This window comes from Balaenoptera borealis, assembly GCF_965194805.1.
Source record: "Balaenoptera borealis genome assembly, chromosome: 1".
Taxonomy (NCBI): Eukaryota; Metazoa; Chordata; class Mammalia; order Artiodactyla; family Balaenopteridae; genus Balaenoptera; species Balaenoptera borealis.
The window spans coordinates 47,988,226-48,007,631 of NC_138860.1; the positions used below are offsets into that span (position 1 = coordinate 47,988,226).

The 19,406-nt window shown below is 41.8% G+C and overlaps 1 protein-coding gene across 1 annotated transcript in view; it reads right to left on the reverse strand.

The window, feature by feature from the left end:
- The window catches only part of LAMC1 (laminin subunit gamma 1), a 123,253-nt gene extending 106,682 nt beyond the window's left edge, over window positions 1-16,571 (reverse strand). The window contains exon 1 of the mRNA XM_082401208.1: window positions 15,655-16,571. Coding sequence (XP_082257334.1) covers window positions 15,655-16,069 — 415 coding nt within the window. The 5' untranslated portion in view covers window positions 16,070-16,571. The remainder of the gene's footprint in view (window positions 1-15,654) is intronic.
- Between the last annotated feature and the right edge of the window lie 2,835 nt (window positions 16,572-19,406).

Genomic DNA, 19,406 nt, shown 5'->3' on the forward strand with positions numbered 1-19,406 from the left:
GGTGTAAGTACCCAACACTAACATAGTGAGATCTCAGTGTCAGGAGGGGACCATGGGGATGAAACCTGGTAGTCTCAGAATAAAATGAATTGTGCAAAGGTAGGGAGTGAATGGTGCACACTGAGAAGAGCAGGACGAGCGTGCACCCCTTTTCTTCACAGGCTCTTCCCCTGAAGTCCTAGGGTGTGAAGGTCTACAGAGAGCATGTTTGCTAGTTTTTCTAGATCCACTTCCTAAAACTGCTGGCCACAGAATGGGATCCTCTGAAGAAGGTACTTCAGGAAGACCAAAACTCAGGAAAGAGAAGATTCTCCAGCACAGGAAGTGGCAGGCACAATACTACAGTAGAGGGTTGGCATGCCAGAGCCATCTGCCAAAAACAGTCCCCCTCCCCGCCACCCTCCATCACTGTAACAGATTTGTGGCTGGGCACAAGGTTGCCCAGCCAGACTACATTTCCCAGCCTCCACTGCACATATGAGTGGCCAGGTGACTAAGTGCTCGCCAGTGGCAGATGATACAATGATGTGGACCTCTGTCGGGCCTCAGTCTTGAGAGTTAGGCATACACGCCTCAGCAGCATCTTCCCACTTGGAAGACAGAGGTAGCTATCACTCAGTTTCAAACACACACATGAGGACAGCACCCTAAGGGATGGCAAATCATGAAGATGAAAGGACCCTGGGGCCCAGAATGTCTGTGTGGATCAGAGCTACCTTGCTGCTCACTCAGGACTACCACATGAAAGAGAAACCTCTGTGTTTCCTGAACTACTTTATCACTGGGGCTCTTTACTACTATGGCTTAGTTTTTACCTAACAACACTGGTGAGGAAGCTACATCATGGACTAGCCATCCCACTCCACCTGTCCAATTTCAATAACCCTATGTAATAGGCAAACACCATCTTGGGAAAATCTAAAGAAAACTGTCATTTCTCACCCTCATCTACATTCTGTGGCTGTAGCCTCACAGAAATAGGAATTCATTCATTCAGCAAACTTTTGAGCACCTACTTCTAAATGAAAGGTATTATGCTATACACTAGGAATATATAAGCCAACGTAAAAAAGAAAGCCAAGGGAACCCTCCTTGGGCAGGTCCTCTGTTCTGCATGCTTTTCACCCAGAAGTTAAGCTCTAGGTCTTCCTCTCTGTCCTATCTCCAGCACTTTGCAGTGCCTTTTACATAACAGGCACTAATAAATATTTGTGAATGAATTAAGAAATCAGTAAATTCATCTTATCCTCAATGAATTCAGTCTAAGGGGGGAAACAGAACAATACAATCTAGCACCTCTCACATCACAGGCATGCAATATGGTCAGTGATTTTTAGAAATGAATGAATGTATGGGCACTGAACAACATGACAGCAAATGCTATGGAGGGGCAGGAGGAATTAGAAATCAAAATCTTCCCAGAGAAACTGAAATTTGCCATGAGTTCTGAAGGACAATTAGAAGGTAACCAAACAAAGTAAGGAATCAAGAAGATGTAGGGCCCATGCTGTCTGAACATGTTTACTATGCCTGGAACTTAAGGGCAGAGTTCCAATCACACAATGAACATATCTAGTACTCCTTTGAATACCACTGCTTCCACTAATTAAGCCAAAAACTGACTTCTTTTCTTTAGCATTTGCATCATCATATGAACTGCTGTCAATGCAGTGCTACACCCTTCTTTAACTTTCAGATTTAATTTTCATTTTTAAATCTAAAATCAGGATTTATTTGACTCGTTCTAACAAATCCTCCATCATATAATCAAAGAATCTCAAGGTTGGTAGAAATCCGAAAGGTCACCAGATAAATGTTCTGGGAAGTCATTTATCTTGACCAGCTACAATCAGTTCTTTGCAGTCACATGGAATTTTTATCCTTCTTTTACAGCACTTTATATTTTGTCTCAGAGTATATTTGTCGATATACACATGCTCGCTCTCCCACTAGGCTACACGTTTTTTATGTACAACTCACATTCTTCTTTATCTCATATTCTTCCAGTGCTCAATAATCACAGGCTCTGTATAAAATCGTCTTTTAATCCAATCCAACCACATCAGCTCCTGCAGTCCCTGTCAAATCCAACCCGTTTGCTTGCTCCTGTGTACAGCCTCATTGTTACCTCTGGTAAAGATGAGTTGTCGCACCTTCTTTCCAAGACTCACAGAGCTTCCTTCCTGTTTTTAATGCCAATGATGCCACACTGCTTCTTTTTTCACCTCCATTTCTGTGTCATGGATTAGGGCTTAAGACTCCAAATGTTTGAAAAAAAAAAATGAAACAAGTTCCAAATAAACCATCCCTTTTGTAAGCTGCAGAATGTCCACATCTCAGAAACTGTCAGATGTTTCCCTGCAGATGTTTTAAGCCTAAAATCATCAATGCCCTTTCCCGTTCTACCTTTTGTCCCTCTGACAAGGTTACTGTGCTTCCTCGAGACTTCCTGTTTGAATAACCACACACTTGGGTGTTCAAACTCCCATGTGCCCATTATTCACCATAAAAGGGACCTGAGGAAGTAACCAGGCAGTTGAACACAAAATGATCTATGAACAGAAACAGCTGTGTGTTAGCAGGATGGACAAAAAGACAGCAGGGATCTTGACACTGCTGTGAATTTCAAAAACAAGGTCTATTTAGTCAGGCATGGTTAAAAGGCTGCTGAGTCAGAGCATTCGTGGCCCATTTCATTATTGAAAATCACTGGAGATGTGAAGAAGTCTTTTTAGTTACTTCCACGGAGTCTCACCCCAACACCAGCCTCCCTAACAGTCTCCCTTATGGGAACAAAGCTGCCTCTCCTTTCTCTCACAGCAACGGCACTACCAACTCAAAGGTTTCACCAAAAAAATTTAATACTTTTTTTATTTCCCAGTCCAAAAAGCAGATTCCCCATTCCCCAAAAGGTTTTCCTATAAAAACACAGGGGAGCACAGATATAGATACACACAGAAGAACACACAAAAAGCAGCAAAGAAAACAAGCCTACATTCTCCAAACATCTGGAAAGTATGTTAATTTCCAGAATCAGTCTATTTCTGATACCCTAGATTTACCATCCATGCCTTGTGCCAGGATATAAGAACTTTAAAGTGGGCATAAGTATAAAACCAAAGCTTTATCAGAATGGCCGCAAAGCTGAATGATTCCAACTGCACCAGGAGTTGATGCTAACTTATTTCTTGCCAAGCAGCAAAAATGCTGAAAACAGTAGTAAAAAAAACCAGCTTGAGCCCCTAAAGCAATCCTGATAAAGTAAACAAATTTTATTACAGCTGCATTACAGATGGTCTCACAAACTTTCATAATCTGTAATAGAGTTGTAAGAATTTGGTATTCGATAGACTTTCTATCCCATGAACTTATCTAAAATACTCACTATAAATTCACAACTATGCATAGAGACACTCTGAAAGTTAATCCTAGACGCTCAACCCCACAGAACATGACCCCTTTACCATGAAGGGGTAACCACATGACCAAAGCAATTAAAGTAGACAATTGCTCTTTGGTTTCCAACTGTCTCTCCCCACACAATATTCACCTTTAGCCTCATGTTTCTCCCCACCTCCAAAAACAACACAACTTCAATGAAAATTTCAGGATGCTCATCTCTACCAGATCACGATCTGGCATTTAAATAATAGTAATAATCTAAAAACTTAGCGCTTCCCTGGTGGCACAGTGCTTAAGAATGCGCCTGCCAATGCAGGGGACATGGGTTCGAGCCCTGGCCTGGGAAGATCCCACATGCTGCAGAGCAACTAAGCCCGTGAGCCACAACTACTGAGCCTGCACTCTACAGCCCGCGAGCCACAACTACTGAGCCCTCATGACACAACCACTGAATCCTGCGCGCCTAGAGCCCGTGCTTCACAACAAGAGAAGCCCGCACACTGCAACGAAGAGTAGCCCCCGCTCACCGCAACTAGAGAAAGCCTGCGCGCAGCAACGAAGACCCAACGCAGCTAAAAATAAATAAATATATTTAAAATTTTTTTTAAATGAAAAAAATTTTTTTTAATTAAAAAAAATAAAAAACTTAAGTGACACCAAAACAACAGGACAAGTCACCAGTCTTATCAGAATAAGGTGCATAGGAGAAGGAACCACTAGGGGAGGAACGGCAACACTGAAGCACAGATAAACTGCTAAACCAAGGCAACTACACCCTAACTTCTTCGGTAAGAGATTAAGTAAATTAAACCAGGACCCATCCTTAAAACATATTTTTTTTACAGCTTAAACCTTCCTAAGTTTCCTTCCAACTCCAAAATTATTCTAGTTAGCCACATATTCAAAAGTCCAGACATGCCAACATTCCAGAAAACTAAAGGTCTAAATGTTGTACAGGATAGGGTCAGAAAACAAAATCCATTTCTAGATCTAATCATTTTACATTGCCAAGCTACTATAACTTATTTCTTAGTAGTTTCTGATAATAAGATGATCTCAGATTTTGAGAACATCTGTGCAGACCATTCCTGTTTCTAATCAGGATTTGTGCTGCCAGAGCAGGAAAACATCATTTCCCAGTCCCTGCCAATGAACAGAAAGCTCAATAAAAGCTGTTCAACTCATTTTCATCAAGCTGTCATGACCCCCTTTTCAAAACCTGTGAAGCTCTTCTCTTGGAAATACTTAAGATCCTTTTATTCTCTTTGAAGAAAGTTGATGGAAAAGCCCTTAGAAAATACTTATGCTTCTGTATTTTACCAACTGGCAAAAGGGGTGGGGGCATTTTAAGCCCAATACTCGGCCTCAAATGTAGCAATGGGTGTCATTCTTCCCATAAGAAATAAAATTGAGCATGTGAATTTAAATATCATCAGTCACTAGGATGTGATGATGTAACCACATGTATCACAGAAATGCAATGTGGACAAAGCAGGTCTGTAAAGAAAGCAGGACTGTGATTCAATAATACTTAATCTTGAGTTGTAGAAGTGGAAGTAGTATGCAGTGGGGGAGAAACCCAAAATACAAAATCTAAGTGGGAAATGTAACCCCCTTCTTCAGAGAGGAAGCAAAAAAAAAAAAAATTTTTTTTTTAATTTTAAGATATCTAGGAGTCCCCTGCTTGAACCTTAGCTCAGGAATGCTCTAGGGAAACTAAGGAGATAAAGAGTGAATGATAGATACACAGATAAGATAGATAGACAGAGTTGTAGATTTACAAACTAACATATACAGAAATCAAAGTGAAGGAAGTCACTTCTGAGCCTGAAAGATGAAACAGTGACAAAGAAATTCCTGGGACCACAGTAGTTATTTATCAATCAATAAAAGGTGGTTAGACCTTTCAGTTAGCAAACCTGAACAACAAAAAGGCCACCAAGTAAGAGTTAGAATTTACTTGAAGCAGAGGAAACGAAGTAGAACCTGGAGATGGCCCTGACAGCCTTATCTTTAAGGATGTCAGATAAAGTAAGCAACTGAACTAACTCAGCCATTCTCAACAACCAGAAAGGAGTCATGGATAAGGCAGAAAGGAGATAAGGTGGCGTTCCCCAGACCACCCTTCAGGAAACAGGGTATGTGGTACACTTTTCCTATCATTAGACACTGACAAAACACAGAATCTCATTCTGAAATTCAATAAATTCCTTAGAAATTCCTAGAAGCGTTAACAGCTAAATATAAAACTAGTATAAGTACCCAAAGTATAAGTATTTTCCCATTGCTAACAATCCTCTGTTTTTCACAAATAAGTGCAAAGATCTTTTTAAAAGAAGCACTCCAAATCCAGAGCTCAAGCAGAGATCTGTCAGAGAAACCAGACTCAGTCCTTTGGTTTGGTATACTTTCATTTCACTTCCTAATTAAAGGTCCTCTACAGTTCTCCGTCACTTACCAGGCTTGTTCCAACATGGCAGAGTGGCAAGGGCATAATCTATCCACAGCAGGTCTGAATTCCAACCTAAATTCAACCTGTTCTACCTCAGAGCAGTCACCAGTCATATTACTATCCATAGAGGTAACAGTAGTTCTCAAGATTGTTTTAAGGATTCAAAGAGGCAACCAAGGGGTGCTCAACGAAAGGAAATTTACTTTCTTTTGTTGCCCAGTTTTCATGATCCGCATCTCCTCAGAAACCATCCTCCAAGTCTCTACTACTCCATGAAAAGCAAACAATGCCTTCACCATTATCTGGTTACTCTTAGACCTTTATTCAAACAAATCACCCTTCCTGGAAAGTCCTCCATTCATGTCTACCACTCTTCTTCAAGACCCAAGAAGCTCTTCCTGGTTGACTGCCATCGACACTCTTCAAAGTGCTTTGCAGGTATTCCCTCCTCAGCACTTTAAAAAGTTTCAACTGAATTATGTTTACTGTGCTTATATTCTCCCACTGATTTTCTGTACATGAATGTTTTTGTCTTATCCCCTCAAAACACATTACAAATCACCTGAGGATAAAGAAACTGTTTCAACAATATTACCTACACATTCCATATTACAATGCCCATAAGAGAAGAATTTTCTCAGCAAAATAAGAATTTTATTTACAAAAGAACTTTGCCCACTAACTAATTAAAATCACAATCAAATAGGCTCACCTCATTTTGAGTGGGTAAGTCTTTTCACTTAGTTGGAAATACTTCACAAAATTTCATACACTTCTCTAAGAAAGCCACACAACACAGTTCAAGCTTCAGACTTATTATTTCTTTTCTTTTAAATAAATTTATTTATTTATTTACTTTTGGCTGCATTGGGTCTTTGTTGTGGTGCACGGGCTTCTCATTGTGGTGGCTTCTCTTGTTGCAGAGCACAGGCTCTAGGTGCGTGGGCTTCAGCAGTTGTGGCGCACAGACTTAGTTGCTCCGTGGTATGTGGGATCTTCCCAGACCAGGGATCGAACCCATGTCCCCTGCACTGGCAGGCGGATTCTTAACCACTGCGCCACCAGGGAAGTCCCAAACGTATTATTTCTAAACAGCTCAATGAGAAGAAGCCACTACCTAGAACATGTCAAAGGAAGGAAGATGGGGTCTTCACATTATACATTTTATGTAATATGTGGAACATTTCATTTTCACTGTAGAATTTAAGTAACAAATTTTATAAAAACCAGACATTGTAACAAAAGCACATGCCACAGGGACATTCTTAGAGAACTCTCTAAACCTGCCCCCCAAAACACAAACTTACCATTTATCACTTCAAACCACCAAGCACCAACCAAATCCATCACCTGGTTAAAGGTAGTCGTGAGAAAAGCAAAGAGAACTTGCTCTTCCTGCACACCTGCCCACACTCCACTTCCTGAGACTTACCATGAAGCTCACCTGAATGCTTTTCTGAACGCACTCTGTAGGTATTTCAAGTAAAATCAGCTGATACCTCAATGAAAATCAGCTGGTTGGCTTGTTTTGTGTCCCTTCACTCAAAAAACATTTCGTAATGCCTATTGATGCCAGCAACTGCTGGTAGGGTAGAAAGACCGTACGAGAAATAGAACTTAGATGATTATGTCTTAGATTCTGTGCTCTCCTATTTTAAACCAAAACTGTACCCTAAACTAACAAAATCACCTATTTATTTTTTGTATTTTAATAGGTTGAAACTTTTAATTCTTTTTTTCTAATCTGAAGAATAATTTAGATACAACAAAGTCCACAAATATTAAATGTACAGCTCTGAATCTGTACATATGTATACACCTTTGTAACCTCCATGCAGGTCAAGATACAGAATGTAAAGTGGGAACTATAAAGGAGAAAAAAAAAAAGACTGATTACTAGCTGTGTCTCTGAAAACACTGACAGGCATCTCTGTAGTCATTGCCTTGGGCAATCGCTCTGGTTAGCAGAAACCTTCACATACAATGTGATTTATCATCATGAACAAAATTCATTGAGTCCCTAACTCTATACAAGACCATTTGTACTTTTTATTTCAAGAAACTAAAAAAAAAAAAAAAATGTGAAGGAGGTTGATTCTGAATCCGTATCTCCAAAAACTTTCAAAACAAAAAGAAGAAGATAAAATAACCAAAAAAACACAAAAAAAGACGATACAGCAAAAATCCAATGTTGACTGCAATATAATAGGAAGCAGCCATGCAGTTGGAAACAAAGAGTAAAAGAAGGGAGCTGAGGGACTAAAACTCCTAAAGTTTTAAAAGAAATCATGTAAATCCCCTAATTCATCTCCCAGCCTTGCCACAAAAGATCTGAGAGCGCCATTGTCTAAGAAAGAGATAAGTCTGCTTTATTTTATTTCATGAATATGTAGCTGCATAGGGCACCAGGCTGACTGGACCCAGTTATTTTAGGCTGGCCTCCTGGAAGAGCCCATGGAAAGAAAAGCAGATGTACTTAATTAGTGTCACCACAGTCTGGCACGATACTCTAAAACCTCAGTGACATTTCTGTAAATGAGTTTTCTGCTAACCGCATTTAGCAAGCTGTCCGTTTTAGGCCCAAATGAGCAAACATCGAACTTTATCATTTTACAAGAAAGGAGATGCCTGCAAATCTTAGCAAGGTCCTCTTACAAATCTTAGGGCAAGAAACAGGCAAAGTAATAGAACCGGCACACAGTCATCTTGAAATTTTATCCTTTGACAATTTAAGATAAGGGACAGATTAATCCCTTATTTTAAAAAATCCTCTCTGGAATTTTGGGCAGTAAAAATAAACAAACAGTTCTGCTCTAAACTTTGACACTTTTCCCTAAAACTCAAACAGACCAGCAGTAGAGCTCTCAATTAAGTACACTGGAAACAAGCAACAAGGAAAGAAGCATCTGTTGGTTCTGCTGCCTGTTAACTCTAGACAAATAAGTGGTTATTATTCATCTGTCTAACCACTTTAACGTGGTTCTTCACTATCCTGCAGAGAAGGCATACCTCAGTATGCCTGTCTTCTGAGTGTACCCATAATCAATTAAATAAACTAAAAATGATGCCACACACAATAAGCAAATAAGATATTTCACTGCAACCCTTCTCCACAAGTGCTTAATAATACCCTTTTAGAGTCTATTTCAACAATAAACATGTGAATATATATTTTAAAATAAAGGTTATATCCATTTCTAAAGAAAAAACACAACATTAACATTAAAATTTCAGAAACATATTCACATGCGAGATTCAAACCTGAGCAAGTAGTTTACTCATAAAATTTATCCAGCTGACTTCAAATCATATAAAAGTCTAATTTTTACACCAAAAAAGGACAGTCACAGATCTTCCAATTCCATATCAGTTCCATACCCAACTTAGTACTTTTTTATAAAGCTACAGAAATAAAACAACCAGGTACCACATTCACAGTGGCATAAATCTCAAGAAAATGGAGAGATGGCACTGATGAAAATAAACTCAAGTTCAAAAGTGTTACTGAGAAGAATATAAATTAATGTGCAGTGTTTTGGGACCTCTTATAATTCAGGCATTCATTTATTTACTCACTCTTCATATATTTACTGAACACTATGCCAGACACGTTGTTAAGCAGTAGAGATACAAACCCTCCAGCCTCCCTCCAAACGGTTAAGTGAATGCTTTCTGTGTGTGCACCTTTTACCTAAAAACTTATTATATAACATTGAATGTATCGGTCTAGAGCAGACATCACCAAACTTGTGCTGTAGAGGGTCAGAGAGTAAACATTTCAGGCTTTGTGGGCCAGGACTTATTGTTACAACTACTCAACTCTGTAGTGCAAAATCAGCCAGAGACAATATGTTAATAAATGAACTTGACCATGTTTCAATAGAACTTTATGGATACTAAAATTTGAATTTCATATAATTTTCACGTGTCATAAAATATTTTTCTTCTTTTGATTTTCAACCAATTAAACTTGTAAAAACCATTCTTAGCTCATCGCCCATACAAAAATAGGTGGCAGCCCAGGGCTGGATTTAGTCTGTGGGCTATAATTTGCCTACCCCCAGGCTAGAGACCTAGGTCTCCACATCTAAGCCACAAGTTCCATGAGGTCAGGGCAATGTCCAATGAATCATTATACACCCAGGAATCTGTATGGTGCTGAGGCATAGCAAGCAATTAACTAATGTTAGTTATATTCAACTAAACTAAAAAGATGACTAAGTCCCCGACCCTGCCTTCAAAGACCTCATGGTCTAGAAGTGGAGACAGACGAGTAAAGAAACAAGACAATACCATGTGATAAGTGCTGTGGTAGATACCTACAGGGTGGTGTGAGTGGGACACCTAATCCAGGCCAGGGAGAGAAAGACACTGGGGAAGGATTCCTGAAGGTGATGACACCTGGAAGAAGTGTTCCAAACCAAAGAAACAGTCCTTCAAGCACATGAAATGACAAAAAATAAGCCTAGAGGTTATAAAGGTCCGGATCCTAAAGTACCTTATACACCATGCCAAGGCATCTGGACTTTATCCTAAAGGCTTGAGGAATCACTGCAGAATTTTTAGCTGGGAAACGGTATCATCAGATTTGCATTTTAGAACCATTGCTCAGTCCAAAGCGATGGCTGCCTGAATAGAAAGGGCAAAACTGGAGGCAGAAAGATCACCAATTCGTTAGCAAGTTGTTGCAGTAATCAAGGTGAAATTCCATGGGGGGTAACAGTAAAGCAGATATAAAGATAAGGATCCAAGAGACATATGGCTGGATACAGGAAGTGAAAGTGGAGTCTTGGGCAGATTGTAGTAAGGATGGGTGGGAAAGAAAGTGGTGGAGTTACAGCTGCCCAGAGACCCAGCAGTGGACCCTATCTGCTGGCCAAACAGAGTAATCTTTACTGATGAAAGCCTATCAAGCATGGTTCTTAGCAAAAGATTGGTTGAGAGCCTCAGGAATAAACAGTAGTGCTGTTCATTAAGATACAGCTTTGAACTGGATAAGACAATAAGGAATGAATTTAGTTTTGGACATGGCCTCTGGACATACCAAACTGACCATGTCCCACATGGAGAAAAAGCTGTCCTGAAGATACAAATTTAGAATTTATTGATTTGCAAATAGTAATGGAAGCCTTGAGATTTAGAGGACTTCATTCAGGAAGAGTGAGTAGCATGAAAAAAAAAAAAAAAAGGAATCGAGAAACATTAAGTGAAAAGGAACAGAGGGAATAGGAGGAAAACCAAGGGAGTCTAGTATCTCTGAATCAGTATGTACATGAACTTGGTATTGATGTTTTAAAGTTGCCCTGGAATAAACTAGTCATTCTTTTGAGAGATTTGTTAGAGAAACGAAGAACTGCAGGAGCTAGTATGTTAGACTGAGTCAAAAACCTACCTCCACCATAATTTTTGGCAAATCACAACCTCAGGACCCTCATCTTTGCCTTCCCTCACTGAGTTATGAAAATCTAATCAGTGATAAACTGGAGGCTTTATAAACTGTAAAATATTATAAAGGAACTTCTGATTTATTATTGTAATGGCATTACATCTGGGTATGAAAATTCCATCTAACAGAGTATAAACTTCTGAAGAATGGACCTTCAATCTTCTACACCTTTCTATCAGGTACTGCACCACATATTTAGTAGGTATTTAAAATATGTTTGCAGAATATTTGGGAGTAACGTGAGAATGTATGCACAGGGAAAGGAGTGCATAGCAAAAGGCATGTCCAACTTCCTAAAAGGATTTAGAATTGAAATAGTCAAACTTTATCCCTCCCACAAATGTGGCCAATGACAAAATAATGGGGGGAGGGGAGCTCATAGTTCCAAATTTTCTCCTAATGTGTAAATTGTTTTTCTGAATGCTTTAGAAACATGAAAAAGTTATTTACGGAAAAAGCAGTGAATTGTAGAACAGGAAAACAGCCAACAGCAACTTTATAAAACTGTGTTCACCAACTGCTGGCCACTAAAGAAGAGCTCCTTAACTCCTCAAGTTGAAACCTGCAAAATGTAAATCAGGCCTTTGTAAGACAAACTAAAATAGTGTCCCCTCAGGGTGCACAAATACCACAGTGAAGTCACCAGAGTTCTAACAGAGTCAGAACCTACCTCACAAAGATATTCCCGGGGAAAAAAATTTGCTGTTTGTTTCATGTTAAATACACACTAAGAGGACCAAACAGAATAAAATGTAATACCCTTATATAGCAATTATTGTGATTTAGACACACAAAAACAATATTTAGATACAGCTTAAAAGCGTCATTTAAAAAAAAAAAAAAGCGTCATTTAATCACTGTTTGTTCCTAAAGCTTATAAGGAGCTTGGACACCAATCTGGTCTTGGTGTAAATTTCAGGAGTTCCATAAACTTTCATTGAGCTGGTTTTATAAGCACTCTCTTCCTTAATCTAATTGTTTTTAGGAAGAGGGTAACCTACCTTCCTCCAAGATCAAGACCCAGTCTGCCAAGTTTTCATCTACAGTGACTATCAAGTTAATTAACGGGGTTGTTTAATAAAAGGCAAATCCTCAGATACAATCTTACTATCAACTACTCCGCTGATAAGGACAAAACTTATTATAACTTATTATAAAACACAAAAGCCAAACTTTTAAAAAGCAGTTGAATAATTCATATAGAAGTTAGGAGAGAAGATCCAGAAGTGGAAGGCAAAATAAGAAAGACTTCTTTTTAGAAAAGGATGCCTTGCTGAGATTTCTCTCCACAATAGGCAGAAAATGCAGTTCTGATGCCCACAGCAACTTTAATTCATTATATCTAAGGATACATTGCACCCTGTACCCTGGATAACTGTATATGGTGCTTAAGACATGGCTGCTTACAGAAACAATGCTGATTTTCCTGGCTTTTGTACAAGTGATGATAATGGTACAATCACCTAATTTGTACTTGCCATCTGTTAAAATATGCCTCACCCCCCAAAAAAGGTACCAGTTAAAATGATCGCGTAATTTTATACATACATGTGTATGCATGAAATGTTTCTGGAAGGTTACGTAAAAAATTGTGAGTGACAGTCTCTGGGGCAACTTAGCAAATGGAGATGAAGAGACTCACTAGTCGTTATACTGTTGTAATTCACTATGTCATGTTTTACTTTTACAATAAAAAAAGTCTTAGGATCACTGGCAAAATATGTATATTTCTTGTGACTACTTAACTGCGATCTGACTTTGCTTATTTTAAAGTTTACTGTGCTTAAAGTTCAACATCAAAAGGAAGGCTACAAAAGTGGTGGCTAGACCTAGTTCTTTCACACTACTCCCTTCGAGTTTCACATGCTCTGAAAGGGCAAAGCACAATATGCATCACTTGTTTAAGGGTATGTGAAATTTGAACTGGATGGGAGATTTAATAGATGCACAAACAGTCATGGTCCTTGAATTCATGGGAAATAATTAGTTAGCTAGAGCCCATGGAGTAACTGGAGTTAGGGAGTGAATATGCTGAATATCAAAACACACAATAATACATAAAGCCCTGCCTATCTGTCATTAAGTTATAGATCATAACATTCATGAATACATATATCCTTATCATGAAGAAAGAGAGGGGAGAGAGAGAGGCTGAGACATCAAAGCGACTACACACAAATCTCCCTCCCCTTCCCCATCTTCTCCACACACAGTTTCCTCCAGGACAGCATTTCTGATGCAACATCAAGTACAATAACTTCTAGTCAAGTTTTTAGAAATTATCTATCTAAAAATCTTCAAGTAAATGTTCTTACAGTATTTGTATGAAAACTATTTTAAATAACTTTTATTTACTTATAAGTTTTAAGTCTATAGTTTTATGAACTTCATTTAGCAAGAATGTTACCCAAAACTGAAGAATTTTTCAGCAAAACAAGTTCAAGCATATATAACATTTTCAGAGTAAAAAGTCTTTCGAGCTTTTTAATCACTAGGACCCAAAGCTCATATATCGGCCTCCCAGTAGTAGCAACCTAACTTGACGGATACTATCTTACCTAACACATTATCTTTGTAATAGAGAAGTAATCACTGAGTAATCTACCTTCCTCTACCATCACCTGAAATAACCTTTTGCTACATAGTGCTCACAGCAGAAAATTCAGAAGGTCCAGATTGACAGCCCTATCTTTACCTAAATAAGAGATTCTTATTCAGAAATTTTCAGTTGAATCTCAGGCATTTGAGACATCAAGGCTGTGCTTTTGCTTTGAAATTTTTAATATTTCAAAACAGATAAAATAAGACGTTGTGGGCATTCAAAATTCAACACAGAAGCTTTAAAAAGACAAAAAAAATTTTTTTAATAATTGGATACAGATTTCAAAACTAATCTTGGCCAAGTTTAAAAATACAACACTTAGGAGAAAAGTGCTAAAGAGCATCCCCACGAAGTCTTAGGAGGCCCTAGGTCTCTTGCAGAATCTTTAGAAAGGCACCTGTTCCAAGATACTGCTTGGTTCCATGTTTCCAATACCTTTGAAAAACTGAACTCAGTTTACTTCTTCCATCTCTGAAAAACAGGTGCCTTAGAGTTCCAGTTTATGAACTTATTTTTGAAAAGTTTCATCTTCCTAACGACTTGCCTACAAATAAAATGATATTTACTACAAAGGTGCTAAATACTGTTTTTCTAAAACTTGCTCCACACACAGTAATTTAACTCCACTTTTCGAAGTACTTTCTCTAGAATCCTGACGCTTTCATAAAATTTAATGTATCAGAGAGCAGTGGAAAGAAAAATACAAAACCACGACCAAAAGAACCACGTGTCTACCAAACGTTCCTTTCAAAGATTCCCCAAATAATGTTACTAGCCTTATAGAATTATACTGCTTTGATAGAAGAATGGCTTGGCATGCTGTTCGCTCTGGAAGTTCATTACTACCAGCTACTGGTCTGCAACGGGACTGAAGCTCTACCCGTCAATGCCAGTTTCTCACGCATGTTACTCTGTTAAACACAATAACGAATCATTCTGCTTGTTTGTATATTTCAACGATGAAGAAAAACTGACCCAGATCAAACATGATTTTTAATACTTGGGGATAAACATGTCCATCCTCGTCCACCACCCAGCAATGAAGTTTTCTATACATCCCTTTCCTGATTTCTAAAAGGTCACTTACACATGCTTCTACACTTGCTTTGAATCAAAGCAAAAGGAAAGACAGTGAGGAGAGCCTTTTTACTCAGGGACAAAACTGTACCCAACAATTACAGTGAGTGCAGATACTTCCTTTTGTTTTGTCTGTACCAGGATTATCAGTGAAATCGCTCTGTGGCCCTTAATTAAAGCTGAACAACTTTAAAGAACAATAACTTTAAAAGTGAACTATTTTAATTACACATAGGCAACAGCGGTAGTAAAGTCATTTGCTCCCCTCAAATCCCCTTAACTTAGACCCTTTCCTCTCTAGCTTATTCAGCAGAGCAAACAGCAATCACCCTCAACCCTGGAGAGAAAGACTTTCAAACAAGGTAAAAGTGCTAAAGGTGGACAAGCGAGGAGGGGGGTTTCTGATGAACGCTTCAGGAAACAGGGACCAAAACAGCCGAAATGGCGAATAATCAAGGGGGCGAAAATCCGGCTAAGTTATTGACAGACTAGGAAAGCAAACAGAGAGATGCAGGCGGGAAGCATCTTGGCTCGCGGGATGTTAAGTGCTAGATGGAGAAGGGAATTTCTGTGTGGCCCATGCTGGGGAGCAGAGAGCCACCACACGGCTGTTTGGGCCCCGCAGGCTGGGCGAGGGGGTGAGCCGTAGTAGGGGACGGGGCTGTCACCGCTTACCCAGATGCAGCGTGAGGTTGATGGAGTTGGGGTACTGCACCCCGGCCAGCATGGTCTGGCTCTGCCACCAGGTGGTGTCGGCCTGGTTGTTGTAGTCCGTCAGGAAGGCTGCCCCGTGCTGCAGGTGGGGCTGCCCGGCGTCGCACAGGTGACAGGACTTGGTGACCCCGGTCACCCCGGTCTGCACACAGTACTCCTCGGGCGGAGTCCCGCACGTGTTGGTGGCCACCACGGTCACGTTGAAGGCGGCGTTGACGAATTCGGGCATGCAGCGCTGCGACCGCCCGCCCTCGTCCGTGCACTCGTCCATGGCTGCCCGGGCGCAGCCGGCCGCAGCGGCCGCCAGCACAGCCAACACCCGCCAGAGGCCGCCCCGCGGCCGCAGCGCCGGCGCGGCCGGTTTGCTGCCCCTCATCCCGCCGCCCGCGCGCTGGGCCACGGCAAAGGCAAGAGCGCGGAAGCGTTCCTCTCGCGCAGCGGCGTCCCTCGGAGGCCGCTCCGCGGGCTGAGCCTCGGGGCCCAGTGGCCGGACTCTCCGGACGGGCGGTGGCGGCGGCTCGCTGCGGAGAGGCGGTCCGGAGGGCGCCCCTGGCGAGAACTGCGCGGCTCGCTAACCACTGCCCCGCGCGCCGCCTCCGCGCCGCCCTCTCCCACCCGGGACACAGCCGGCACTCGCCACCGACCCCCGACTTCCGAGCGCGTACCCGAGCGCGCGCCCCCGGGGAGGAAGGAGCAGGGGGTGGGATCGGCAGGGTGGGGTGGGGTCTGGCCGAGGAGAAAGCCCAACCCTGGCGTCTTCTCAGTAGCTCCCGCGGCCCCCGTAGCCGCTCCCCAGCTTTCCACGCGCGGTGGACTGCGCGTCCGCCCCGGCAACTCTCGGCGGCGGCGGCGGCGGCGGCGGCGGCGGCGGGGGCGGTGACATCTCGCGCTCGAGCCCGCGGCGCGCGATCGGCGGGGGAGGGGCCCTGAGGGGCGCGAGGGGTGGGCGGGGAGCGGGAGGAGTTGGGGGGGGGGAGAGAGAGAGAGAGGGAGGGGCGGCGGGGCGGTGCATGCCGGGAGGGAAAGGAAGGCAGCGGAGAGGCAGCTCCCAGCCGGGAGGTGGGCGCCCGGGTCCCCTGGCGCCGAGTCCCCGGAAGACTCGGGATTAGGGGAGGGGGTAACGGAGGGGGCCTTAAAGGGGCGACGCCGGAGGAGTGAGGTCGCTCGGAGTCGGCCTTTGGGCCCCACGCCGGTCTGGGCCGCAAGAGCGCGGATCCCCGCCCCGCCAGGTGTCAGTCCTTGTGTCCGGCCGGCCGCACCCCGGGCCAGGGACGAAAGGGACCCGATGGTGGGGGCTGCCCGCAGGCTCTCCGCCCCAGCCGGCCGCCCCGGGAATGCCCCCTGCCGCTCGGGGCCGGCTCCAGCTCTTTCCGAGGAGCGGTCCCGGGGTGTCAGGGGGCTGACATGGTCCCCGGAGAATATAGGGCCTGGTCGCAGCATCATAATGAGTTTTCTGAAGCTGTTTCCTGCCTCTGAAGTAAAGTATAACCAGTCGTTTAACAGGCGCAAGGAAGGAAGTGAAAAGGCTGGGAATGGAATGACATTTTTCCCTTGGGTACGCAGACCCACTGCGAAATTCTTCCACTGTGTTGTTTATGTTCCCCAGCTTGCCTTTAAAAGACTCGAAATTATCTGGATCTGACATCCTCCTTTTCGGGCCTGCTGAGTCACGGAATATTCTCCGTGCCAGAATGACTCAGTTCACAGAACCTGAGCCAGAAGATCATGAGGTTTAGTCCGAGATCAGAACCTGGGCACTTAACCCAGTGCTGATAACGACAAGCAAAGACGCGAAGGGAGGGTGCCGTAAAAGTGGATGACCCGAGGCGGCGTTTTTTAAACCTTTGGCGTCCCCAGGCAAAGTAGGTGTGCGTCGGGGATGCTCCTGAGGCAATTTTTTTCTTTTTCTTTTTCTTTTTTTTAACTATTCAAGCTCTTAACAGTTAAGTGAGAATAATAAATACACTGGGGGCGGAAGGCGGGGGTAGAGAATACCTAGTTTTGGACCCAGTAGTCCCGTTAAGAGAGGGATGGTGAGGATGTGAAATAATGAAATAAGTAAATGTTAGGTTACTATGGTTGGGGTCAGTGTTAACTCTAGGAGGACCTTAAGGATAATGGTTTGGGAGAGGGGAGCACATTAGGGGACTTGTCAAATGGTGAGCTTGGTTAGCAAATACAAGGATCACTTATATTGGTGGTTTATTTGATGAGATGGGTGGAGATCATGCATGACTCAGAGTCTCTAACTCCTCGCCCCCTGGCATCCACTCTTTAGGAAAGTTATGGAGCTGTGGGTAACAATGTTTTAATCCTTTCACGTATGAGTGGAAGCAAAATAAATTTATTCATTTATACCTAGAGGGGATGCTATTCTCTCTCAGTCCTTGATTGTTCTTGAGAACAAATGAGGGCATACAGGACAAAGATAAGATGATAGCTGTAAATAAAGCTACAGATATTTTAATAACTATATTTAAATGCATATATTAATACATTTGCCTGATAAATTTTCAGTATTTTGTTAGGTATTGACAAACCAAACAGTGGGTCTCCTTTTGTTTTCCACCAGGTCAATAGTTGAGTAAGGAGACCCCAAAGGCTGCGAATCAACATAAATGTTTCTTTGTCACTGCTCCCTTTTAGGTTCTAATGTCCAAGGGCTAGCTACAAGCTCTTAATTATGCTTACCTACCCCACTGTTTCATTACCGGAACCTCATCTGGTATTTGTAAAGCACATAAAGAGACTTTGAATTGATTTCTGAATTGTATTGCTCATCATGAGAGTGTGACAAGGAGCTATCTATTTTGAAGCGAGATAATAATGTAACCAGTGTGCTTGATGATAAAAAATTTTGCTCCATTGTCTGAATCCTGATTCAAACAAACTAATGGTTAAAACAAAATTTTTAAGACAATTTGGGAAACTTAAACACTAATTAGATCTTTGATGATAACAAATTAAGTATTTACCTGGAGATGCCACTGTTGACTAAATAGACTTGGGTGTTTTGGTTTTTTTTTAAGTGAGAGTGTGTGAGATTTTCTTTACTTCAAGTTGCCCTGTTTTTTTCAAAAAATTCCGGAGACCTTAATACATGTTCTTAGCTGCTGGAAGCTCCATTATTTGGTAAACAATTGTGGTGTTTAGAAGAAAAACATGAAGGTGTGGGAGAAATGGGTTCAGGTCCCTCAAAAGATGATCTTAGTGCCCAATCACCAGTGCCTCTATGCTGAAAGAAAGGTAGGATGAAGGAATGTAGGGGTTTATTGTACATACAAAAGACCTCCCAAAAAATTTTTTTTAATTCCACTTAGAATTTCAGAAGAAAGAGCTTTCCCCATCAGGATCTGTATACTCAATTTCAAGGAAGGATGCTGATTTCCCTGGCTTGGGTCACTGCAAATTCCTGAGCATACCCATCCCTAGCGAGGGGAATAGAGTAATGTGATTAAGCAGCCCACCAGAAAACCATGGAGTTTAGGAAAAGCAGTTCTCCAAGGAAACACGTTGCTGTTGCTAGAAGGGGGCAGGTTGCAAGGCAGAAAAAAAAACACCAGATGCCCACTACATCAAGCCTGAGACTATGTCATATAATTAGAAAAATAATTTAAAATGTTGTATTGACCTTTTCAGATTGCCACTTGGCCCTTTTTTATCCTTTTATAATTACCAATGTGTTTATTTTTCCATTCCTTAGTCTTTTTGAC